The sequence below is a fragment of the Drosophila ananassae genome, chromosome 2L (assembly GCF_017639315.1).
Source record: "Drosophila ananassae strain 14024-0371.13 chromosome 2L, ASM1763931v2, whole genome shotgun sequence".
In the NCBI taxonomy this organism is placed as follows: Eukaryota; Metazoa; Arthropoda; class Insecta; order Diptera; family Drosophilidae; genus Drosophila; species Drosophila ananassae.
In genome coordinates, this window is record NC_057927.1 from 7960235 (window position 1) to 7984768 (window position 24534).

The 24534-nt window shown below is 47.8% G+C and overlaps 2 protein-coding genes and 1 non-coding gene across 5 annotated transcripts; 1 reads left to right on the forward strand and 2 right to left on the reverse strand.

The window, feature by feature from the left end:
• Positions 1-561: 561 nt before the first annotated feature.
• On the reverse strand, positions 562-24362 carry LOC6499803 (dedicator of cytokinesis protein 3). Of its 2 annotated transcripts, XM_032452605.2 has the most exons (13): positions 23202-24362; positions 17090-17331; positions 16883-17031; positions 7517-7637; positions 7220-7457; positions 5424-7157; positions 4542-5362; positions 4376-4485; positions 4251-4268; positions 3882-4088; positions 3648-3822; positions 3361-3582; positions 562-3302 (listed from the first exon to the last, which is right to left on the reverse strand). In XM_032452605.2, the coding sequence occupies exons 1-13, from the start codon at positions 23233-23235 to the stop codon at positions 1377-1379; spliced, it is 5997 nt and encodes a 1998-aa protein (XP_032308496.1). In that variant the 5' UTR covers positions 23236-24362; the 3' UTR covers positions 562-1376. The 2 variants fall into 2 exon arrangements, with proteins under 2 accessions (XP_032308496.1, XP_001953877.3); XM_001953841.4 differs by lacking the exon at positions 4251-4268.
• On the forward strand, positions 11104-16698 carry LOC6500765 (innexin inx3). Of its 2 annotated transcripts, none has more exons than XM_014911218.3 (6): positions 11104-11222; positions 13297-13499; positions 14562-14770; positions 14836-15296; positions 15360-15513; positions 15578-16698. In XM_014911218.3, exons 2-6 carry the CDS (start codon positions 13337-13339, stop codon positions 15776-15778), a joined length of 1188 nt encoding a protein of 395 aa, XP_014766704.1. In that variant the 5' UTR covers positions 11104-11222; positions 13297-13336; the 3' UTR covers positions 15779-16698. The 2 variants fall into 2 exon arrangements, with proteins under 2 accessions (XP_014766704.1, XP_044574233.1); XM_044718298.1 differs by lacking the exon at positions 11104-11222 and adding an exon at positions 11845-12190.
• On the reverse strand, positions 20273-20344 carry Trnam-cau. The gene has a single exon. It is a non-coding gene; the product is annotated as a tRNA-Met (tRNA).
• Positions 24363-24534: the final 172 nt, after the last annotated feature.

Sequence of the window (24534 nt, forward strand, 5' to 3'; positions counted from 1 at the left end):
AATATCTTTCTCGTTTATACTTTATTAAATTCTTTAGTAAATTCTTACATTGGCGCCATGCATGCTCCATTCATAGACAATATGTGTTCTTGCTTGCTTTAATATTTAATTTTTATTCGAGTTGGTGACTAGTTTAGTTTATGATTACTTCAAATATGATTTAACGCTTTTGATTGATGCGCGTTGTAAATAATAATCCGATATACACACCGGATATATAAATATATGTCTATTTGTATATGCAGACTCACTATAAATAGTTAATTTAAAAAATGTACAAGAATGAAAAACCTATATGACCTTTATGAAGCTAGTTGCACTTCAAAATTCCTAATAAATATGTAGTAGTCGTGTATATATGCATCCATTCGTTTATAAATTTTATGTTTTTTTTTAAAGTAAGATTGCATTGCACTTTCTGTCGGCTTCTTGATTTTTCACTTTTTGCATGTCTTTAGGTTTCTCTATATTTTATGCGTTGTTCTCTCATTTTGATTAGCGTTCTTGATTTGGTTTAGTATTTGATTTCCCATTTTCTATAATACTCTCATCTTTATTATCTTAGCTTATTGATTTGCTTAGTAACTTTAGCGACAATTCCCCGTACAAATGTATATAATTTGAATAAAATCAATGTTTAAATTAAAGCTTACAAATAATGATTAGCAACCTATATAATTACAACGTTCGTTTCATATTGCGCTTTGGACTTGCAGCGAAAATTTGGCACCAAAAATCATTCCATTAAAAATAGTTCGTAAAAACTTAGCTAAAAAATACAATAAAAATCGCGGCGAACTCTAATCTCACTCTCTGTGGGTCAACCGGAACAACCTTCGTCTCTAGCGCTGGGCGTAGGAGAAATCCGTCTGCGCGTGTGCATCCTGACTGGTCTGGGGGTGATGGTGGTGGTGCTGGCAGCTGGACACTTGCCCCTCCTGCCCGACCTGATACCTCTCCAGCGTGGACAGCCTCGAAGATATCAGACTCTGACCCGAGTGCTCCTCCTGGGCCTGGACCACGGAAAAGCTCAGGCCGCAGGAACAGTGCTCGATGTGGGGCTGGGGCGTGGAGAGTCCCGGCGTGGCATGCACCTGAGCCTGCTCGGTTATGACGGTGCTGGGCGGCGGCGACGGCGACGACAAACAGTCCTGGCAGTAGTGGGGCGTCGTTTGCTGTTGGAACTGATGGTACTGACTGAACGACGGAGGCGGCGGAGGAGGCGGGGGCGGAGTCATTGAGGTCGTGGACGAACTGGAATCCGTGGACTCGGTCCCCGTTTCGGTGGCCGTGCTGGCCGACGTCGATGTGGATGAGGATGGCTTGTGTGGCTGGTAAGGCTGATCGGGTGGATGATGGCAGCGACATATTGTAACTCAAAAAGTGCCGCCATCGTGCTGGTGACTAGATGAAGATGCAACGGCGGTTGTGGATGATGCGGCCTCAACAGCAGCAGGCGGTGGCGGAAGAGCGGCCAACCCATTTACCGGATGCTGCAGCAAGCTGTAGCCACCTTCTCCGCCGTTCTGCTGCTCTTGGCCCAAATGATTGTTTGTGGAATGATTCTGGATTGGATTCTGACTGTGGTTGTGGTTGAATTGTGTGCTGGTTGGATTGGGTGAGTGTGCATCGTCGATTCCAGCAAAGCTGACACCGTTGCTCGTCACGGCCAGGGACTTGGGCGGAATGGGAGGCGGCGGCACCGGCAGATCCTCCACGTCAAAGGAACTCGTCGAGCTTTCCCGCTGCGTGATGTTCATCGGCACTCCAACGTGCATGTCCAGGCTGCCGTTGCTGCTGATGCGACAGTGCTCCCGATGGTGCACCGAAATCATCGACTGATCTTCGCCCAGGTTATTGAGATTCATGTGGTTCAGTTCCCTGGAACTGGTCGTGGAAATTCCGGAGTCGCGAAAATCATTGGGTGCAAAGCAGACGCTTAAGTGGCCACCGCTGGCATCCTGGAAGTTCGGGGGCAACGAATGCGGCTGCTGATCCGCCTCCGGATCATCATAGCTTATGTCCACCACTGAGTATTTCTGACCATGTTGCTGGTGCTGGGACGAGTGACGCCGGCCAACAGCATCGGCATTGCCAAAGTCGTTGAAGATCATTGGGTTCGATGCTCGCTTATCGGGCGTGATTCCCCTGGGCGGCAATGGAGGAGCATTTGGAGAATTCACAGCCGGCTGACGTTTGGGAGGAACTTCTGGGCTGTCCATGGACCCGTTGGCGATAAAGTTCTGGGACCGCGGACGATTCGGCACTGGAGGGGCAGCACTCTCCTCCAGAGGAATGGTGAGGCTCTCCTTGCTTAGTGTTTGATATGAGCTGAGAGGATCCACGGGGCGCACGGTGTCACCTGGTTTCGTGTAGATCTCATCCAGGTCGTAGACATAGTTCCCAATGGGCTGCACACTCAGGCCGGCGGATGTGCTGGCCTGCACCACTCTCTGCTCCGTGGGCAGCGGGGGCAGTGGTGTGTTCACAATGCTCTCGGAGTGCTGGCGTTTAAGCCGACCCGACAGACTTTGCTTCAGCTGCGAGAAGCGCTCCAATAGCCGGTTGTGCAGTGGCTGGACACCCGTGGGCGCCAGCTGGCCATGCAGCTCCAGGGCCTGCTCCAGAATCTGTATCTGCTCCAGTATCAGAGTCTTCAGGCGCTGCACGTTCGCCTGCTGGCCAGCACCTTGCGGCGATTTCAGGAACTGCTCCGAGAAGAAGGCCTCCTGGTACTTGCTAATGCCACCCATCACATTAGCATCGATGGTGCCCTGCAGACGCATAGAGAACGGATTGATGTTGCGCTTGGGATCACGCTTATATTGAACAATGAGCTCGGACAGCTCCTTGCCCGCGTTGCTGATGATCTCGCAGGCATACTCCACCGGGGTCAGCTCCAGCATGGACTTTTGCTTGACCTCGAACCAGCGCAGAATGCCGGGCAGTGGGCTGGCTATGTCCAGAATAGTGCGCTCTATCCACAGCGACTTGAACTCATTGTCCTTGTCGACGGGTCCCTTGTACATGGGACGGTCGTAGATGAACCGTGTGACATCGTTGACATCGTAGAACCTAGCAATCTTCTCCGGCACTGGCACCATGGCCGTCTTCAGAGCCTGGGCATCGCCCACCGGCCGCACATTACTGATTTGTATATACTGATCGGGGGCGTTGAGGATGGCACTGTCCGGGGGACTGTTGTTGCTCAGGATCTGGGCGCTGGGAAACTCCGTTTGGAGACGCTGCGTAAAGGCTCCTATTCGCTCGTACTCCAGTCCCCGATAGACAAACTGCTTGTTCTGTTATTGGAGTATTCAGTTTAGGAATTATCTACAAGAAGCTATCTTCAAGACTCACCCTCACAAAAAGGGGCAAACCCATCCCATAGAATCCTACCCGGAAGTATTCTGGCTCTGGTCGCAGCTGGGTCAAGATGTTCTGGAAGAACTTGGCTTCTTGAATGAGAATTTCACTCAACTTGTTGTAGTCGAAGCGGCGTGTTTCATAGAGTTGGGCCAGTTCCTTGCACAAGGGGATCCCCTTTTCCCAGCACTTTCCCTTGTCGAAGTATTTGAGGATCTAGAAACGAAATTAAAAATGTATTCTTCCTGTCTATGGATATTAATGGCGATTCCAAGACCTACCTCATGATAAAGTTGCTCTTTGCGTTGCCACTCGGGTTGGCCGCTGCTATCGAAAGGAACAATGCTCTGGGTCTCCCGGTCCCAGCTCAGCATGGAGGCGTACAACTTGAGAGTGAAGCCCGCCTCGGTGTAGTTCTCCGCCTGAAGGTGGAGATCGTGCAGCTTGTAAATGTATCTAAAGGCAAAGAAAATGTAATTTACAACTTAAGCCACTTAAAAGTAAGTGTCACATACCTTAGATACATTTCCTTGCGATTGATTTCGTTTTTGTAAAAGTTGAGGAGGTTCACTGTGCAGGTCATGCGCTTGTCCCGGTTCTCCTCTCCCTGCATCACACTACGATAGTCCAGCAGTCGTTCCAGCAGCCGGGTGACAGAGCCTATAAAGGCAATGCCAGCCTCCTTCCAGTTGGGATTCTCCACCTTCACCTTCTCCAGCAGGCTGACGACACAAAAGATACAATTAGTGAGTGCCTAAGTGGGTTCAATGGATAAGTTTGGCTACAAAATGATCATAAGTACAACAGAAACCAACAGAGACTGGCGGGTAGAGAAGCAAACTACGCATAAGGGAAAGAATAATATTGCACAGAGTTAAACTTACACCAAGCTCAGATGCTCCCTTTATTATGGATGGCGTTGCAATGAAGGTGAAGTGATATGTATATTTACAGACATTTACAAACATTTATGTACACATTAGGACACAAGCGTGTTTAAGCAACTTACATGGTGCTGAACAGCTCCCTGTACTCGTCGTCGCCCTTGTTCCCGCTGATCAGCAGGTCCAGCTTGTCGATCAGTTCGCTCTCCACCAAACGGAACGAGCCTCGAGCAGCCTAAGAAATTAATATTTAGATACTTTCTTCAACGAGATAGTTTGAAGCACACCCACCTGCTCGCACTGCATCATGTCGTAGAAAACGGAGAGCGTCGCCTTCCTCAAGGCGGGTTCCGGCACCAAGGTGACCTCCAGGAACGGTCCCACCATCGATGGTATAAAGTGCAGCTTTTGCTCGCCCAGCTGCGACCACATGCTGAGTATTTGGAAGCCCATCAGCACCCGCATATCGCCATGCGAGTGGAGTATCTTAAGCCGCTTGGGCTCCCTGTACTGCTCCAGCTGCAGAGACGGCTGGGTGAGGAAGGAGACCGCCAGGCTGAAGTAGCACCACCACAACTGGGAATCGAAAGCCTGTGTGCCGAGGAATCGGTAGACAAGCGGCTTGGCAAACTCTTCCAGCGACATGCGCAGCACATCGTTGGCGGCCAGCTTCATGACCAGCCAATCGTTGGGGAAGACATGCCAGTCCTGGGCGAGTAGGTCTTCGTAGACCTGTAGGGACTTGCTGAGGAACTCCTTCAGATCCCGCGGATCCTTGTTGGGACTCAGCTCGTCCCAATACCGCTTGTAGTGCGTCTCGTCGAGGAGCTGCAGCAGTCCCAGCAGGCAGGCCACCAGTTGCGGCAGCACCGCATTGGAACCCTCCATAATAATACTGATCGTACGGATCAGGATGCCCAGGATGTTCTTGCATAGCGAATCGAGATCGTGCTGCAGAGTATTGGTGACCTTGTCGCGCTGTTCCTTCTGCAGTTCGTGCAGCTGGCTGAGAATCTCCGACAGGATTTCGGCGCACAATCGCAGTTCGTCGCGCCGGCCCAGGTGCATGCGCAAATGCTTGCAGGCCACCGACAGCACCACAGTCCGGGAATCTTTAAGGATACAGGCTATGTCAAAATCAGTTGGAATAAAATATCTTCAGCAGCTACTTACCGTCTTCATGGAACAGTTCCCCAGACACCAGATCCTTGACGGCATGCAACTTGGCCTGAATCAAACGGATGGGCGCTCCTCTTGGTATGGCATCCAGCATATTCCGGGCCAGCATTCCCAACTCCGGCGCCGGCAGGGTGTCCTTTAGCTGTTCCAGGACCACGCCCGTCGAGTTCAGCAACGCCTCCTGGGTGGGAATGATGACGTCATAGGAGGGAACGGCCAGCATTCCATTGAGGGCGGTGAACAGGGAGTGAAGATCGCGCCGGAAGGAGTCCTCGTACTGCCCACCAGTGGCTCGGGCAAAGAGCTTCCTTGACTGGATCAGCAGCTTAAAGATGTACTCCAGCGAACCGAAGCACTTTTGGAAAGGGTCCGGGTGCTCTGCCTTGGTCATGAAGACAGCCATGTGCTCCACGGAGGTGATGAGTCCTTTGTAGACCAAAGCGGCCGCAAAGTGATTCTCGATGTACTCGTTCATCACCGGCCGGAAGTGTTGGAACTTGTTGCTCTGCAGCAGACTGAAAATGCTGACCAGGACATGGAAGACCAGTCCCGAGTGCTGGGTGCTGTTGCCCTCCTCGTTCGAGAACATGGCGAACAAGGCATCCAGGACATCCTGCAGGAATTTGACCAACTCCTCGTCATTCAGTCGCAACACTCCCGTGAGGGAGTCCTGTATCGTTTCGGGGTGGGTTCGCCACTGGAGCAGCGACAGAAGATCGGCGTTCTGTGTGAGCTTTGTGGAGCACAGCAAGGAGCGGAGGACGAACACCTCCTTGGAGCTGCGACTGAAGCAGCCGCCGCAGTCCATTTTCGCCTGGGCATCCCGCGGGCGGCACTGTAGTCGAAGGTAGTTGGCGGCCTGCAGTTTGGAGGGATCCTCGCACTTGTACACATACAGCTCGTGCTGGCCGTCACTTAGAGTGGCGCCTCCCATGTCCATGAGCCGAGCAAAGCTGAAGGCGAACAACTTCGGCTCCGTCTTGTCCCTGGTGGAGCAGTGACGGAACTCAAAACGCACATGAGCCGTGGCAAACTTGTCGATGGGAACACTCAGGCGCAGCATCTCGTTCCAGCTGGGAGCATTCTGGTGGTAGAGGATCATGGAGCGGTATTGCGACTGCGACTCCATCCCCGAGGCACCCCACAGGCAGTCGGCGAGGACGTTGCCCGTTACATCCAGCACCACAACGGTCACCAGGATATTCTTCCCGGTGTTCTTGCCTCCGCGCTCGAACTCGCCGCGTTCTAGGGTGAGGAACAGATCGTTACGCACATCGCCCGGCATGATGACGTCGGGGAAGCCCATCTTTCTGGTGATCGTTGAGCCCTGGAAGAGCAGAGGCTGCTCTTGGCGCGCCTGTCCCAGTCCGCCGTGCAACAGCTTCAGCGACACGACAATGCCCTGAGTACCCTGGGTCGTCTGGATGGGCGAGTACTTGCCGCTTGACTTCTTGATGATCAGCTCGGGCAGGAGATGGAAGTCCTTCTCCTCGCTCTGGAACAGCTTAAAGTTGTACTCCCTCTCATCGGAGGACTGCTCCAGGCTGCTGTCGAAGTGGGCGATGTCGGCCAGCGAGAGCACTCCCACTCCGAACGGACGACGGAAAGTGGGCCCATGTCCGAGCGTGCCGCTCTTCTCGATCTTCTTCACAGAGTCCGACTGGATAATCTTGCCAACGCGCATCACCACGGCCACCAGATGCAGATCCTCGTTGAGATCGGCGGCGCCTGTATTTAATTTTTTCGTGAATTTAGAGATTGCGGGAAGTATGTGGAGTAGATGCACTCACCCAGGTCGGTAAACACCGTGCAGTTGCTGTGCAACTTTTCGATGTAGTTGGAGAAACCATCTTTGGAGATCTTGACCAGAAACCGTTCCGAGAGCGGTCGCATGTGGGTGCCGTCATAGAGAAAGAAGTAGACCTCCGCATCATCGCCGCCAATCCGATGGCCAAAGTCGCGCATGCAAAAGTACAGATGATGGGAGAGGATCTTCCGCTGGGTCTTCCGCCTCAGTGTCCCCCGACTCTGCAAAGCAATAAATTAATTCGAATCGGCATCATTTCGGGAAGACATTTCCCACTCACCGAGGAGGCCTTGGCGTTGTCGGCACTGCTCACGTGCACATTGTAGAGCTTCACAATCCCGATGCTGTGCGGATCCACCGCCAACGGGCCCTCCCTTGGCACCAGATCCAGACCCAGTTTACTGCAAAGATTGGAAAGCATTCGTTGGTTGAGTTATTGCGATAATAGGAAGCCAGCCCAGAAAACACAAAGAACGCACAGCTAAAACAACTTGGCCACTTTGTCACGTTCCGATACGAGAAATTAATGGATCGTGGGAGTCCCAATATCTGTGGGGGAACCCTATGGGCAGGTAGGTCTTCGGTTTGTTTGGAAAACCATCTCATCTGAGCTTTAATGAAGTTGACGCATTCGTAATTAATTGTCGCTTGACGGAGTCGTGTGGCGGGCCAAGAATAAAGTACAAATTTGGTCAGTCATCAGGGACGATCATCATTAATCACAGAATCGAACCATAATAGATGCCATAAATAGAAATAGAGGTCTAGAGGCTTCTGGGGATATATTTTCAGCTTTTTAAGAACAGAATCAACTCTAAAACATCAGGTTGGTATAGTATACTATATATTATAATAATTGTAAATAAGAAAGTCAAAAATAAATGAACAACAAATAAATTAACTACATTATTCTTCTGAATGGAAAATAAACCCCATAGAGTCCCCTGGCATACCCTTTTCATATCATTATCTCCAAAAACAAAAGCAGGTACTACATTTTTATTAAAAAATGGAACAACAATAGCTGGAATATATCATGTTCCACCGTACCACTCATGCAAATCGCCGTTGAATGAATCAGAGTCAAGGGTGCCGGTGTCTGAGAACCTGTCACGAACTCGATTGGGTGGACAAGTTTTGGAAAGTAGCTCTCCGCTCCGAATCAAGAAATCAGTCGAGTTCTATGGACAAAGATCTCGTATCTAAATGACTCGGGGTCGATCATTAACTTCACACTATCTATGGCCAGTACGTGCCTGCTGTGCCTGCCGATCTTCGAACAGTGGCAGCCGAGAGGAATTTACATGTCCATGATGATGATGATGATGATGATGATGATCATCGCCTGGTCCGTATGACGCATAAATTTTGGGCTGCTTACAACCAAACCAGCCAGTACCCAGTGACCACTACCCAGTACCCAATGCCCAGTACCCAGTACCCAGTACACAACAAATACACAGCTAATGGGTTCACGGCATTCCGGTGGCGCATGCGAGAAGAAGTCGAAGACGATGGAGATGATGGGGCGAGAAGAAAGCCAAAAAGAAGAAGAACTACAAGAAGAAGAAGAAGGCAAACGCTTGGCCAGGCCAAGAGTTCCATAGCCAGGTTCAGGTCGTCCAACGTCATCAGCAATATGTTGCTGCTGTTGCTGCCGTTGCTGGTGCTGGTGCTGTGGCCCGACGTCGCGACGTCGTTGACGATGTTGCTACCTCGGCTACGCTGGAACTTCTACCTGGCTTACGCAGAGAGCGAGACGGAGATGTCCAGGTGAGAAAGAGAGCGATAGAGAGAGAGCGAGAGGTTACAAGCATAAGGCGAAGAAGCCGTTTTGCTGTTAACGAGGCCTAAACGGCTTCGCTCCGGCTCTGTCTCTGGCTCTGGCTCTGGCTCAGGTGAAACTCAGGTGAGAGAGAGCTAGAGAGAGAGAGAGAGCGTCGTGAAAGAGAATCATGATTTTTGGAACTGGAACTAGTAGAAAAGAGCAAATAGAGAGAGAGAGAGTATCTCTGAAAGATCTTCGGGGAATTTTCAACTCTCCTGGATCGCCACCTCCACCTCCAACATGCCCATGTCCAAACTCCTACTCCCCCCAATCCAGGTCAATTTAAGCCACCTCTGTTACGCCTGGCTCCGAGTTGACGTGACCAAATGAAGCACTGCGGCAAGTCGGGATATATCTCGTGGATACAAATATGAGCGGAGCGCGTGCGCCCGCGAAACAGTAGCCCTGCTGGTAATAAACACTTTAAGTCGTTTTTAATTAAGTGTCTGACCCGAAGCTCTTGGGCAGGTGGACTTAACTGAACTGGAGTGGAGTGGAGTGAAGCCACCATATCTGAGCCAAACAAATACTTTTTTAATTAAGCCCGGCCTGAAAGTGTTGGGGGGGAATCTATGAAGATATGACACAACAGAAAGGGAGCTGAGAAGAACGCATGAAGACGCAACAAGATAAAGAAAAATTTAATTATTTACACTTCGATAAGCAGAGCTGTCAACCACAAACAAAAGCAATAACACCAACACGTTCGATGGCATTGTATCTATGGGTCGCCTTGCCACGACTGAGACTGAGGCCCAGATACACGGCACAGTATCACAATCACACATGCCATATATTTTGTATTTAATGTCTTTATAAAAGGTGTAGCTCGCAGATACATTTCTTGGGCGAGCAACATGCCACAGGCAACCGGCAACAGGCAACAGGCAACTGGCAACGGACAATAAACAAACACAGTGCAGGGGGGACAGGGTGGTTGGCCAGAAGCGAAGTGGAGCGCGGAGTGGTGGTTCAGGACATGGAAACAGCAGCAGCCAAACCACTGGCATCGCGAAACAGCAGCAGCAGCCATTTCGAAATGCCATTTCATTATGGCCAAGACCAAAGAACCAGCCAGCCAGCCAGCCAAAGACACTGAGCTGAGTCATTCCAGCAGCCAAGGAGTTGTCTTTGGATTGGGTATCGGGTGTGTGTGGTGGGAGCTGGAAGGGGGTAGCTGCTTGGTAACAAGTTTTGCGTTGCTTGTCTAGCTCTCAGCATGCAAATGGATCTTCATTTCTGGCCCTACGCCAGTGTATTTGTGGACTGGAGTATGCCCAGGATATAGTATGTGTGCGGGGATCGACAGATCAGCGACACATTTAACCCTGGAACGCAGATAGATCCCTGGACCTACTTGGGAGCAGGCACTTCATAGCGGCGACTGCAGGAGGATTCCAGTGCCATCCAAGAAACGATAAATTAAACGGACAGTCAGCTCAACTTCTTTGGAATTAATTGAAAAATGTTGTTATAATGAGGAGCTAAGGGATATTACCAAGTCACCTAGATGATCTTTGGAGGCAGGGCCTTTAGAAGGTTTAGCTTTAGTCTGCCTAGAAACATTCACATTTCTTTGATAATATTGTTAGCAATCCCTCCTCTTTGTTTCATTTGATTTGAAAGCTTTATGACCCTTCCACTGAAACTCCGTCTCCCAGCCACCATCTAGATACGATAGATAGAGTTGTAGAACAGATAACGAATTCCCCTCTTGGCTGGGATCTAACTAATCAATGGATTTACCAATTTTCCAATTCCCAGGAACTCTAGACCGCTCAAGTCGGCTCAGGATCGAGGGAAAATCGGAGCGAAGAAGGAGGTCTACCTGGAGGGCCAGGTAAAAGATACTCTCAGGTACTCCCAGGTACTGACAGCGAGCGAATGCAAATGCAGTTTGAGCGTAATTTCAAGACCCTGAACTGGAACCAGCTGCGATCGCTGGTTCAGGCCGATGGGGAGGGAAAACCACCACGAGAACGGGAGAGAGAGATCCGGAGATGGAGAGAGCCAGAGCCAGAGCCAGAGCCCGAGCCGGACGTGGGCTTGTGTGGTTTCGGTTCGGTTTCGGTTTCGGTGGCTCTGGGCCGTGGGTACTGGCGTCAGTAGGTTTTTGAACGCCGCTGAGAGCAGCTGCACATTTTCGAGATACGAACGGGTATGCAACTTAAATGAAACCACTGATCAAAATCACAGCTCAGCACCACTGAGCACTCTGAGAAGCACCAGCAACCACCAAGCAGCACGCACACCACCATCGTCCCTCCGATGCAGTTACGGATGCAATTCCAGCTGTCTGTGTGCGAGTGTATCTGTGGGTGCGAGTGTTTGTACTTGTGTATAATAGAAATCTTGAACAATGCAGGCAACGTCTAAAAAAATCTGAAACATTGTGAACAACTTGAAATTCAAACAAGCCTCTAATCAACCGAAAAAAAGCCACACATCACTTACTTACTAAAAAAAAAAGTAGTCTCGCAAAAATAATAAATACAAGCTGTTTGGCTGGCAAATTAATGGCCCGCAACGGAGTAGCACCAGCAGCAGCACCAGCAGCAGGAGGAGATACAAAAACGAGTTTCCAAAGTGTCAAAGTGGCAGCAATAAATTTAAATGCGAGTGGAGAACACGGCATATAAACCACTCAAAATACGAGAATGCGGCAGGAGCAAAGAAATCACTTAAGTGTGCGAAGGGGTCGCCTTCGGTACGGTGGTTAGGTTTGGTTCTGGCCAACTCTTGTGCAGGTTGTGCCCAGTTGCCCAGGTTGCCCAGGTTGCCCTGTTGCCAGTTCTCAGTTCTCAGTTCCCCTGTTGCCAATGTTGGTAGCACATCGAACTAAAAACTTAAACAAAAAGAGAAACAAAACGGGAGAGCTGGGAGCTTGGAAGATTTGGAGCCAGAAGAGCTGGAGAAACAGTGGCAACAGATCGGATCCGATCGCTCCCAAGACTACCTCTCCTCTCTCCCAAAAAGAAAATACCTTAAAACCAGTTTCTTTTTTTGTCTTTTTTCGAAAAATTTGTTGTTGAAAGAAAAAAAAGTCGAGAATTGAAGTTGAGTTGAAATGAAGTGAAGTGAGCTCTCTTCTCCAGTATCTGTGTGAGTGTCAGTGCCAGAGTCTGTGTAAGTGTGTGTGGTAAGATTGAATGTTCAGTGCAGAAGCTGAGATGCATTTAAAAGGAGTAGCTGCCGTTGCCGCTGCGCAGATACAGATACAGATACTTTTCGAAATGCGCATGTTCGAAATGGTGTTCGAAAATCGGGCGAGAGAGAGAGAGTGTGTGTGCGAGTGTGTGTGTGTGCTCTGGAGTTATACGATCTGTCGTGCCGAAATGAAATACAGCCAAAACACACAATGGCCCAAGACCGAGACCAAGACCGAGACTCTGCTGGCTCTGGCCGTCCAACAAACAAAAAAAAAAATAAAGAAAAAAATTTGCATATAAACAAAAGAGCCAAGAAGAAAGCAAACCAGAACCTGATCCATTGCCGGACCAACTCCAAATCTCAAAAAAGCACCGAAAAAATGGGGAAAAAAAAAAGAAAACAAAACCCACCAACCAGCCAGTCAGTCAGCCATCCAGCCAGCAAAAGATTAAAGATTTGGAAAGGGTTTGGGGCTGGGAGGGGTAGTCCATCCATAGCCCAATGGTATGGGGACAAAGTGAAATTTATGCGTGGGTTGACAAAAAAAAGCTGTACCGTACCGGTTCTGAGAGCTGGCTTCTTGAGATGAACTTGTTAGCGATTCGATGGGATGGGATGGCTCGGTCGGGGGGCCAGGGCATTCAACCTAATAGAGGACGGGCTTAACGGAGATTAGATTAGATTGCACAACGCACTCACACAGAGGAGCTCCATGTTCCTCCAAACAAACAGTTCCGGCACTGCCCAGGCAGCACTTACTTAATTGTAAGTGCGGCTTGTCGACGATATCGCACAGAATTCCGACCAGACGAGGCCATATTGGGAGTGGAGAGGGGCCTGGGGCCCTGGGACTGATGGTGAAATAATTTGGAATATGTCATGTCTGTCCTAGATAACGCACAAGGCAAACATAGTACACAATTATGGGATGGAGAGCTGTAAGAACATGGCGCTGGTGCTGGTGCACTCGAAGAAATATGGGGGCATCTTATCTAAGGGGTTTTCAAAGAGAATTATTTGAATTATATAATACGATAATAGTTTCTCTCTCTGTAACAGCATTGTTCTTTCGTATCTTGCAGTTAGCTTCGTTGCAGCAGCACCAACCAACCAACCAACAACATGGCGGTCTTTGGCATGGTCTCGGCCGTGTCCGGCTTTATCAAGATCCGGTATCTGCTGGACAAGGCGGTCATCGACAACATGGTGTTCCGCTGCCACTACAGGATCACGACCGCCATTCTCTTCACCTGTTGCATCATCGTAACCGCAAACAATCTGATTGGTAAGTTAGCACCTCCCTCCCACATCCATAGTGCATCCATTTAGGCGATTAGCGTGTGTCTGGGGTAACCCAGTTTAGTTTATTTGTGCTGGCAATTGCAACATTGCTGCTAATGCACTTTGAAAGCTCATAAAATTTGACTTGAACTAAAACGAACTGAGTTGGCTTTCACAACCAAAGGCTCACGTTGATCAGATTTCGCTTTAAACCATAGATGACTCATGTTTCTGAGCGGTACTGGTCGCCCCGGGAGGTGGCCTGTGCGTGAAAATCAATGTATCTGACTCATGCTGGGCCCGGAGTGAGCTATTTAGTAAGACGATACACTTAATAAACTCCTTTTGATTCCCACGCTCTCGATTTTAGCTTCGAAAGCTATTTTTCCCATTCTAAATTGTATCGTTCGAGTAAACAGACGAAACTATGCTGATTAACTTTCAGCTGATCTTGACATTATGCCCTGCTATTTGTCATTAAATTCTTTAATCAGCAAACTCGTGCTTGAGTTTCTAAATTTTCCTATTCTCAAAAAAATTTATACAAAAAGCTTCACTCTAAAGTCTTGACTCTAGACCCATACCGGCTTCAAGACAAATATTTGTGCATTAAAAGAAGTGCTCTGAAAGCGAACAACTGACAAAAACCTCGGTTAAATATTGACGGTTAGTTCTGGGAATTCCCCGCCCTCCGAAACCAGGCGGTGCAGTGCAGGGTCTATTTGTATCCATTTTGTTGTTTGCCCCACCAGCCCAGCCGAGTGGGTGAAGTTGGGGCACACCCTAAAAGGCACTCGCTCCGGCCCCGAATGTTGCAGGTCTACCTGAGCACGTAACAGTAACAGTAACCACCATCCATACCCGCAACCGCACCCACAGCGCCGACAAATGGTCGTGGGGGGCGGGGGAATCAAGAGATTGCTCTAATGGCACTTGACGTTGACGGACGACATTGTGGATCCAGCGTGGAATGCACTTGGATTTCTTTAGATTTGAATTACACAACGAATGAATGTATGCTATGTGCGAGTATCTTACGAGTTATCTGTATCTCTGTTGCTTTCAGGCGATCCCATTAGTTGCATCAACGACGGCTCCATACCGATGCACGTCATCAACACCTTCTGCTGGATCACCTACACGTTCACGATACCCGGACAGCAGCACCGGCAGATAGGAACGGACGTGGCCGCCCCGGGCCTGGGCAATGACTATGGGCAGGAGAAGCGCTACCACAGCTACTACCAGTGGGTGCCATTTGTGCTATTCTTCCAGGTAAGACTTCGAAGGACACCAAATCCCAGGCAGAAGTTTTCAAATCCTATAATATTCTGTTTCAGGGTCTTATGTTCTATGTTCCGCACTGGATTTGGAAGAACATGGAGGACGGAAAGATCCGCATGATAACCGATGGACTGCGCGGCATGGTCAGTGTGCCGGATGACTACCGGCGGGAGCGCCAGGACCGCATCCTCAAGTACTTCGTCAACAGCCTGAACACCCACAATGGCTACTCCTTTGCCTACTTCATCTGCGAGCTGCTCAACTTCGTCAATGTGATCGTCAACATATTCATGGTGGATAAGTTCCTGGGCGGTGCTTTCATGTCCTACGGCACGGACGTGGTCAAGTTCTCGAACATGGACCAGGACAAGCGCTACGATCCCATGATCGAGATCTTCCCCCGGTTAACCAAGTGCACGTTCCACAAGTTCGGTCCCAGCGGCTCCATTCAGAAGCACGACACCCTCTGTGTCCTGGCATTGAATATCCTTAACGAGAAGATCTACATCTTCCTGTGGTAGGTGTTTGGCTTTGGATTTCTTGCCTCGAGTTAGCACTAAGAGTTGCTCCTTCTTTACAGGTTCTGGTTCATTATTTTGGCCACTATCTCTGGCGGGGCTGTGCTCTACTCACTGGTGACTATCATGATGCCCACCACCCGGGAGACAATCATCAAGCGCTCCTACCGCTCCGGCCAGCGCAAGGAGATCGCCGGCCTGGTCAGGCGCTTGGAGGTGAGTTCTATATCCTGTGATATCCCTAGGAACATGGTTCTAATTCAGATCTAATCCCTTGCAGATTGGCGACTTCCTCATCTTGCACTTCCTTAGCCAGAACCTGAGCACAAGATCGTACAGCGATATGCTGCAGCAACTGTGCGGCTTGCTGGGCGCCTCCCGCACCCCCTCGGCCCCCTCGACCCTCGAAATGAACCCCATCAGCCATCCGATCTATCCGCCAGTGGAGAGCTTCGGCGGCGGCAAGGAGACCGAGACATAAGCCGGCTATCCCACCTAAGGAGCGGCTTCATCAAAAACGATTTCAATGATTTCTCAATAATATTTGTAGGGGGACAGTAACAGAGAGAGAGAGAGAGAGAGAGAGAGATAGAAAGCAAGAAAGAGATAGAGTTTTGTGTCATGAAGTTAGGTATTTCCATTTGTACCGCCAAGACTGTTGCAAGCCGACAAGAAATCGAATCCACATTGCCCTTTTGGAGAAATACATACATTTAGCAAAATTATAAAGAAAATATAAGGTCTTTGAATCCGGTCCTAGGCTAGAGAGACAGGTGCAGAAATAAAAAAAATAAATGAAAATCAATTAAAAACTAAAGGAGCTAATGAGTGAGACAGCTACATACATCAGAGGGGAGAGACAGACAGACAGATCTGTATCTGTATCTGGGGAGGGGGACACCGCAGACCGTGCAATTTGTAGGTTGAAGTCGACAGACCGAGTACAGAGTAGGAGGACGAAGGATCCCATATACCATGATGCGCCATTTAAAATATACACTTAAGTTTAACAGTTAGCTCGATAGTGGGCTCAATAGGAATACCTATTAGGTAGCAGCTACACCTGCTCATCGATCATCCGATCACCTGATCACCTGGTCAGGCTCACCCCACGCTCTCGAAACGTTGATCTATTAAAAATTGTAGTAATCAAGTGAATAATTATGCGTAAGATTGCGAATATTTAAACGAGTATATTAAAACACACACACACGATGATGCTCTCGCTATTTTGTCCTAACATTTAGTCTACAGATATATTGTAATTTTAAGGAATTTTGTTTATAACAAAATTATTGTGATTATTGCTAGAAAAGAACACATTTTACATAAAGCAAAGGCGAACCCAAGCTATCTAAGTTCAAAGTTGTAATAAATATTCTATATACAATTTCAGCTAAACTTTCGTATTTCCTCTATATAAATTTTATGAGTTTCAGAGCCGGATTGCCAAGAGGTCTTCTTATCTAAAACTCTATAACAAGGGAAGCCCTTGAACTACGAACATGGAAGTTTGTTTTTTTTTTATCAAAAGTGTTTATTCAAACATCACTCTATTAACTTAAACTTAAGACTATCAACTCACCGATTTCCCCAATCGATTTTTGAAACCACAACCATTTGGAGCTCCAGCGTCTGGTCCTGAGTCATGGTGGCACTCAACAGCTCCCGGCGACTCTCCAATATGGAGAACATGACCTTCCGCAGGGTCTGGAACTTGTACGTCTCCCGATCCTTTAAAATAAGAATTATTATTTTTAAATTATATGAAGAATATCTAAAAAAAACTTACCACAAAGAGACGCTTCCAGATCTCCGACCATTCGCGCAGGACTTGCGTACATTCGGCCACAACTGGATCGATTTTGGTGAGGTCCTTGATGTTGACGTAGGTCTTAGGAAAGATGCCCACCGCCCGAGACTTTCGGGGACAGGAGCCGCGATACCAGTGGCTGCACTCCTCCACAATGTCCACCGAATCGCCCACGTCGAGGGCCAGGCCGAAGCGGACATCGCCGTGCCAGTTGTGGACGGCTGGAAGAACAGGAAGAGCTGATATTAGAATCCACTGGATTACAACCAGTTGCTTTGCCTTCTTGGCCGTGACATTGCCCCGGGATGGACTGTGTGGCGGCGTGGCAATTACAGTGCTACCCGAGTGGCCACTTGAGCATGCCACGAGTGGCGGAGCAACAATAAATACTTCAACTATAAATAGGCAAATGGCTATGAGGAGGAAATATGTTTCTACAAGGAGGATGATGGTGGATGGTGGGAGAGGGTGCTGCCAGGAAGGGAACAATGGGCCATCGAACACTTTGGCTCTCAACTCCTCGCCCAAACGGAGCCAGAACCGAGTGAGAGACTCAAGCTGGTGGCAGGAGCTGGGCTGCTGGATATGGTGGCTACAGGAACGTCCTACACTGGCAGCAAGTTCCAGGCCTTGCCAAGAATTCTAGTTGTCTTAGCCATTTGGTGTAGTCTTCTCTTCATAAACTTTTGATTTCAAAAGTTCAAAAGTATTTTTTTAAAAAAAGAGACATGACGAATAGCCTAAATAATTTAAATTTCTTGGAATGATTGAGGTTTCTCTGAAAATTTTTTAACGTGTATCAATTAGAAATGCAAGGCACACTCTGTAGTCTGGGAGGCGCCGCAAGAGGAGGAGCACATGGTTGTTGTTGATGGTGGTGCTTCTGCTTCTGCTTCTGGTGGTGTAGCTGGAGCTGTGTTGGGGATGTGGATGTGGATGTGGGTGTGGGTGTGGGTGTGTGTGTCCCTTGTTGAAAGACAAACGAGCGAGCACGGCATGAGCATATCAACGAAAGGAGCTAATAAAACGCACGCCCAGGCAGGCAGACAGACAGACAGACAGACAGGGAGTCAGAGTGGGGCATGGAGGGGGAGTGATGTAAAATGGAATGCTTCAGTGCCATGAAAATGGGCAAACTGCTTCCTGTTGTTGCTTCTGGGTTTGCTTTTTTCTGTCGAGTCTACCCGAGTGCTTTATGCTCCGACTCTGCCAAGCAGCCAGCCTGCCATTCCGCCTCTAACTGGCTTCAATATGCGATGCCCGGTAGTCTGATTTAAATTAATTCTGGAGATGCTAAATAGCAAGAATTTTATAATTTAAAATGCCAGTTGAAGATCTCGCTCTGCCCTGCCATGCCACTTCAACTGGCGCAGCCAAACACTCCACCAAATGAGCACACACACACACACACATGTGTGTGTATAAACCAGTGGTGGGCAAAACGCACACATTTATAACATTTGATTGTGTGCGTAAGCAGCGAAAAACAAAGAGAGCAACCCATTCACTGAGCGAAAAACTTTGTGTACTAATTCGTTCATCGGTAATTTTGTAAATATTGCACAAAATAAGGTACTTTTTGTATTTTTCAGACTTGTATAATGAATTTACACAATTATAATAATAAAATATGAAAATATAATACAAAAATAAAAGAAAAAATACGAACTATAATAAAATTAATAAAGATAATAAAAAAAAATAATAATAGGAATATTAGGAACAAATAGGAACAAATTAAGCATTGCGCTTCCCCATCCATATTTTCTATAAAGAAAAATTTTTCTTCCCAAATTTCAAGAAACATTTTTCTCAGTGATTTTTTTGTCGCAATGGTCGTGCTCCAGTGAGGTCCGATCATCGAATAAATTCATTTTCATTGGTAGAACAGAATATTTTTGGCGCTCAAATGAAATGAAATGAGAGAAAAATGCCAACTTTGGCCCTCTCACGAAAGCTAATGAGAGTGCTTCGGAGAGGAGCGAGCTCGCTCATACTGTGCGTGTGCCGGCAGCGCTGCAGCAGAATTTTTGGCCCTATGCTCGCGAGTTATGGGAAATGAGAGTTTGCCCACCACTGGTATAAACAGTGGCACTTGGAAAAACAACTCCCCCCTCCATAATGGTAGGTGGAAACATATTCATTCATTTTCCCATGCCAGGGAGCATAGATCAAAGAAAAAACCACCTAAAATTAATAGCTTCAAGTTGTGACTTTTAAGATGAACCCCCGACCACAGCACATTTTCTCGCCGTGTACCCCGCATACCAGCCGGAGCAGGCAAAGTGCCAGCCAAGCGCTTGCACTATTTAGGTCAGTCACATTAGGCAGGCGTCGGTCTGGCCATCAACTAACCCGGAAAACTCCCGCTTTTAGGGAATACCAGGCTGAAGAGGTTCAGCTTTAGAGGGAATTTTATTAATTGTTATTACGAGGCAAGAGCCAGAGCTAATTGCTTTAAAAAGGCTCTAATATAATCTACTACTTAGACTTTAGTAATGTGTTATGTTTTCTCTCAGTGCACTCTACATGCTAATGAGCATGGAAAAGTTGAAATATTAAATTTCATAAAGCTGACTAGAAGTGGCACTGGAAATTGGCAGGATCCTCATCGTGGTTGAGGCCTTTAATTACTTTTGCGATGAATGTCATATCCCAAAAGGATATGGCTCGGCTTACATCACCACAGCCCAGAGGGGCAGATGAGCGGAAAAGGACAAAGCTGGGAGGAGAACGGGGAACACAATGCTCCATTCCAACAAGTCCGCAATGTCAACAAACGTATTTAAATAAAAAAGTCGTTAAGCCAAGTGCAGGGGGGGGTCTGGCAGAGATGGGCGGAAAATAATTTTAAATTAAATGAAAGAGCTGCCTGCCTGGCACTACTATGTGGCGCACTCGAGCCACAGCCACTGCAGAAGGGGGCGTGCCTGGGGAGCCCTGCCGCCCCGCCTCTCAAGTGCCTCCGGGGCGGCTCGAGAATTTAATTAATTAATTGTGTTTGGAGCGCGAGGTCGGCAAGGGAAAGGGTCGGAAAGGGAAACCGCCACAATGTGGGTCAAGTGGAGGGCCTAATCCCGCCCTTATTATCCTTTAAGGATGCAGTTCGAATGCAAAAAAAAGAGAATGCAAAATAAATAAAAAATCAAATACAACTGAGGATAGCAGAGCAAGGTTTCGATCCTCGGACCTCTGGGTTATGGGCCCAGCACGCTTCCACTGCGCCACTCTGCTAGTTGCTCGGGAGGTGACTCAGTTTTTAGATACTATTCCATGGTGATTACGATATTTTTGAGAAGGGAACAGATGTATTTTAGCCAAGTAGACTTTACAAAGCCATTATGACTCATACACTCGTTCCAGATTAATATTAAGTGAGTAATAGTACATAGATAGGGTATCTAGGATGTCCTAATCCCTATTAGTGGCAACTGTTAGTCTCAACTCAGAGAGGCGATCTCTGGCAACCTGTCCCTGACAGGAAGCATGACCCAAATGTCAATCAGATGTCATTATCACTGCCATTGTCTGAATAATGGAGTTGCTCAGCATCACTGGATGCTGACACTCGCTCCGGGGCCGAACAAAGCAAACTTTGAATCTGCCCCTCCTCCTGGCTATTAGTTGGAGAACAAGTGTGCCTGTGGATGTAGGTATATATGTACATATGTATGTATCTACTGGCATGGCTATACGTGATGTGCAATACTCGGAAATATTTGCTTACTATATGCATTTTGTGGCTCGTTATGGCTGGCATTACTGTAATTAAATGCATTTCATACTCGCATATATATATTTATACACAGACCGGATTGTTTGCTTTTTGTAATTTTGCATTTAAATGAGCTTTTCCCATCCACATGGCAACCATTTGGTGCTGACCACTGGCCACTGGCCCCAAATGTTCCCCCAAATCGAAAAGTCAGTCAACCCGATCAGTAACCGGCAACTGTTCTGGCCTATTAGCGGAAGTACTTGCCAATATTTGAACACTACTCACTGGGCAACTTGAAGAACTCATCGCTTGCTGAGCCGACGACAGGTAACAGCTGAGCTCTTATCTGGCCAGGGTGGTTGGCAGAAGGGGGAGCCACCACCCTACTCCACCGCATTTCCATAAATCAGCCGGAAGGCGGAAGGGGACACTCGTCCATCCGTCCATCCGGCAGTGTGACCGATAATGCGACCAACTGGGATGTTCTATGATAACTTTTCGAGTGTGCGTGTGTTTGGGTTGTTAATCATACCTCCACCTCCACCCCCTCCCTCATTGGTGGCCCACAAAAGGCGATTCATAAATAAATCGTTAAAGACGAATTATGGAAGTACAACTCACACTGGCAGGAAAAAGCAAATACCCTGCCGCCGAGCATATTAAACAATGGAAATGAATCAATTTTATGCGCACTCATGGGTGTATGGGTGTGCGAGTGTGCCAGTGTGCGAGTGTTCGAGTGTGTACGCAGTGGAAAGGAAGCGCTGCACAAATTTGTGCCCAGCTCCATTGGCCAAATGCATAAAATGAATATTAAATTAAAGTTGAAACTGAAATTGCCGCTGCGACAACGCCGGAATTCACTGGAAAAGGCAGCCAGAGAAGCCGGGCAGAGGCCCAGGCGGCGGAAGAAAACCAGAAGAGCAGCAGCAACATCCGGTGTCTCTCCGGCACAAACTCTCCCCAAAAAATTATTCATTTTTTTGCCAAAACTTTTAGCTTCAAATCTAACTTTGCAACTGACCCGCATGGCTGGGTCCAAGGCCCGAGGGTTGCTCCGCAAATTGTCCTCCGTTGTGCACTCGACTCGTTGCGCAATTGAGAGAGAATAGCACGCAGTTGAAGTTTTCTGGACTGAAATTATACATATTGCTTTCTAAATACTACATTTCATTATATTTTAGACAAAGAAGGAGATTAGATAGGCTTAATAGAAGTAGCTCCTATCTAGAACCTAGAACTGGTAGTTCCCTTTTCTTTTTGTCTTCCGATGCAGATATTACTCATCTGGGGGAGCTCCTCAGGGACGTGGACAAAGAGTGCGTTGGTAATGAAGTCATTGCCCAGCACGTGGCTCCGAAGAGCAGGATGCAGAGAAGTGCAGGAGCTGGGGGCGTTGGGCAAGGTTAGGGCGTTGGCTTGGCAGCAGTTCGAAGCGCTAATGATGTCGGGAGCCATCTCCTCGGTGACTGACTGATTGATTTGTGTAAACTTTGACCGCTCCTGGTGTCCGACTTGGTGGGGTTAAATGTGGGGCACAGACATCAGTGGGCACAGAAGCCACAGAGCAGGGAGTACTGGAGCTATCACATGGAATATGGAATACTCTTTCTTATCTCTTGGAAGAATAAGAATATTTATTTTCAACCGAATCAGCCTTTTAACCCAATCAGCATGCCTTTGGCGAGAGTATCTCCACAACAATGGAAATTGGCGCTTATCTGGGCAACAAATAAATCCACTGAAGCGGCACTAAATGAATTCAATAAACATGGGATGCTGCATCAGAAGACAGTCTTCCGCCTCTGCCCTGCCCCCTTGGCAATTTGTTAAGCACTGCCATTGAAGCGAAAAGTGTGACGAATTGCGGAAAGAAAACAAGTGGCGAGTCTTCAAGATCTACTTTCTTTGTTCTGGCGAGAGTCCATGCCTGTCCACACCTGGTGGGTCTTAGCCTGGTGGGCCATTATTGGCAAAAGCGACAAAGAAAAGCGGTAGAAGAGCGGCAGAAGACACTCTGTATATAAACACATCAAATCGCAGCGTGGCAGCAACAGCAAACAGGAAAATCTCTTTGAAAAGCGCACAAGGTGATGGCGAGGTGGCAAGTGCGGAGGGGGGGATGATGATGCTGCCAAACAGTTTGTATACAAAAATAAGTAGAAAAATCGCTTTTCCTCCCCGACACTGCGGGGGTGGTTGGTATCCGGCGTTTCGCGGAAAAAACTCTGAATCGCCTCAAAAGGCAACAATAAAAACAAAGGCGACGCACGTGACGTACACCGGAGGGGGTGGTTGGGTGGTTGGGTGGCACGAGGGATGCATATATTTTCCCTTTTTTTTTTTTTTGTTTTTAATTTTACTTGAACTCACCAACGCCGTATTTGTTGTTCGATGGTATCCACATTTTGTCTGCTGCTTGCTTTCAATATATGTATTTCCCGAAAAAAGGCCGAAATTCCACTTCCAATCGGCCACTCCCTCCTGTGCTCCCGCCTGCCTGTGATGGAGCCTAAGTCTCAGTGACTTGGGGACATTGGGGGAAAGATTTGCGTTTATTATTGCTTATATTTTCTTGTCCACCATTTTCGCACACACACACACACACACACACACACAGCCACTCGCGAGTCGCGACACTGAAACTTTCGCTTTTGTTGTTGGTTGGTTGGTTGGTTTGGGGGGGGCTGCTGCGACGCCCCTCTATCCCACTCTCGCTCTGGCTCGATTAATAACTACAACTACGCGCACCACCAGCCACCCAACTTGTCTACATTGTTGATTTTGATTTTGGCGTTGATGATTATCGCCCAGCTAGGTGGAGTGGATGTCTCGAAGTGGTGGCTTTTGTCGGCCTTTGTTGCCTTTTCGCGCACACACAAAAACACGAGAAAATCAATACGAATTTCGGTCTCCCAGCTGCAGTCGTCGTGTCGTCACTCTCCTTTCTTTGCCAGCCCACTAATTTTCTCCTTTCTCGGCTGATAATATCTTGTGGCGCTTTGCTATTTCCACTGTAAGCTTTTCCGCGTTTTCCGCACTTTTCGGGGCCAACAACAAAAATCGCGATCAGCTGTTGGCCAGGGTTGCCGATTCAGAGGGGTTTCGAAATAAACAAAAAACAACCTTTCGCGAATTAAGTTTCAGTTTCTAATATTTTCCACAGTATTTGATAACTCCTTTATTTCACGAAATACACACGTCCTTATGAGTTAATCAGCTAGTGGCCCAAAAGGGGAAGGTTGCTGGTTTCCTTCTAATGGACTTTTTTTTGCGGAAGGACTTTTCGTTTGCTTTTCAAAAAGTAATATCCTCGCAAAGATTTATTATTCGATACTCTATGCTTTTTATAAATTTATTTATTCCGTTTATCCAGCGGGATGAAATTGCGATATCGGGTATTGCGTTTCTAATTAAAAAACTTTCGGAGCGCTTTAAAAAATCGCAAACTTCCGGGACCAACAACAAAGGTCCGCCGCACTCCGCTGTTATCATGAATCTGTTAAAATTTCTGTTATTCTGTAAGATGGAGTCCAATCAGATTGGACTCCAGTGTTGCCAGATGCTGAGCTGAATTTCCTCCCCAATTCGCCCTAAAAAATCCAGCTAATCTCTAAACTTGAATTTTCTATTTGAAATTTTAAATAACACCCCCAAACACCATTTCGGCATTAATTTAAGTATCAATCAAAAGAGTTTAAATAAA

What these genes read in the sequence shown, in the direction of transcription:
- LOC6499803 (XM_032452605.2), bottom strand. Translation starts at nt 23,235, where the DNA reads ATGTGGATACCATCGAACAACAAATACGGCGTTG. An exon ending in GAACAACAAATACGGCGTTG is followed by an intron (nt 17,332 to 23,201) that starts GTGAGTTCAAGT and finishes CTGTTCTTCCAG; the next exon opens with CCGTCCACAACTGGCACGGC. An exon ending in AAGAGCAACTTTATCATGAG is followed by an intron (nt 3,583 to 3,647) that starts GTAGGTCTTGGA and finishes TTTCGTTTCTAG; the next exon opens with ATCCTCAAATACTTCGACAA.
- LOC6500765 (XM_014911218.3), top strand. Translation starts at nt 13,337, where the DNA reads ATGGCGGTCTTTGGCATGGTCTCGGCCGTGTCCGGCTTTATCAAGATC. An exon ending in CATTTGTGCTATTCTTCCAG is followed by an intron (nt 14,771 to 14,835) that starts GTAAGACTTCGA and finishes ATTCTGTTTCAG; the next exon opens with GGTCTTATGTTCTATGTTCC. An exon ending in AAGATCTACATCTTCCTGTG is followed by an intron (nt 15,297 to 15,359) that starts GTAGGTGTTTGG and finishes CCTTCTTTACAG; the next exon opens with GTTCTGGTTCATTATTTTGG.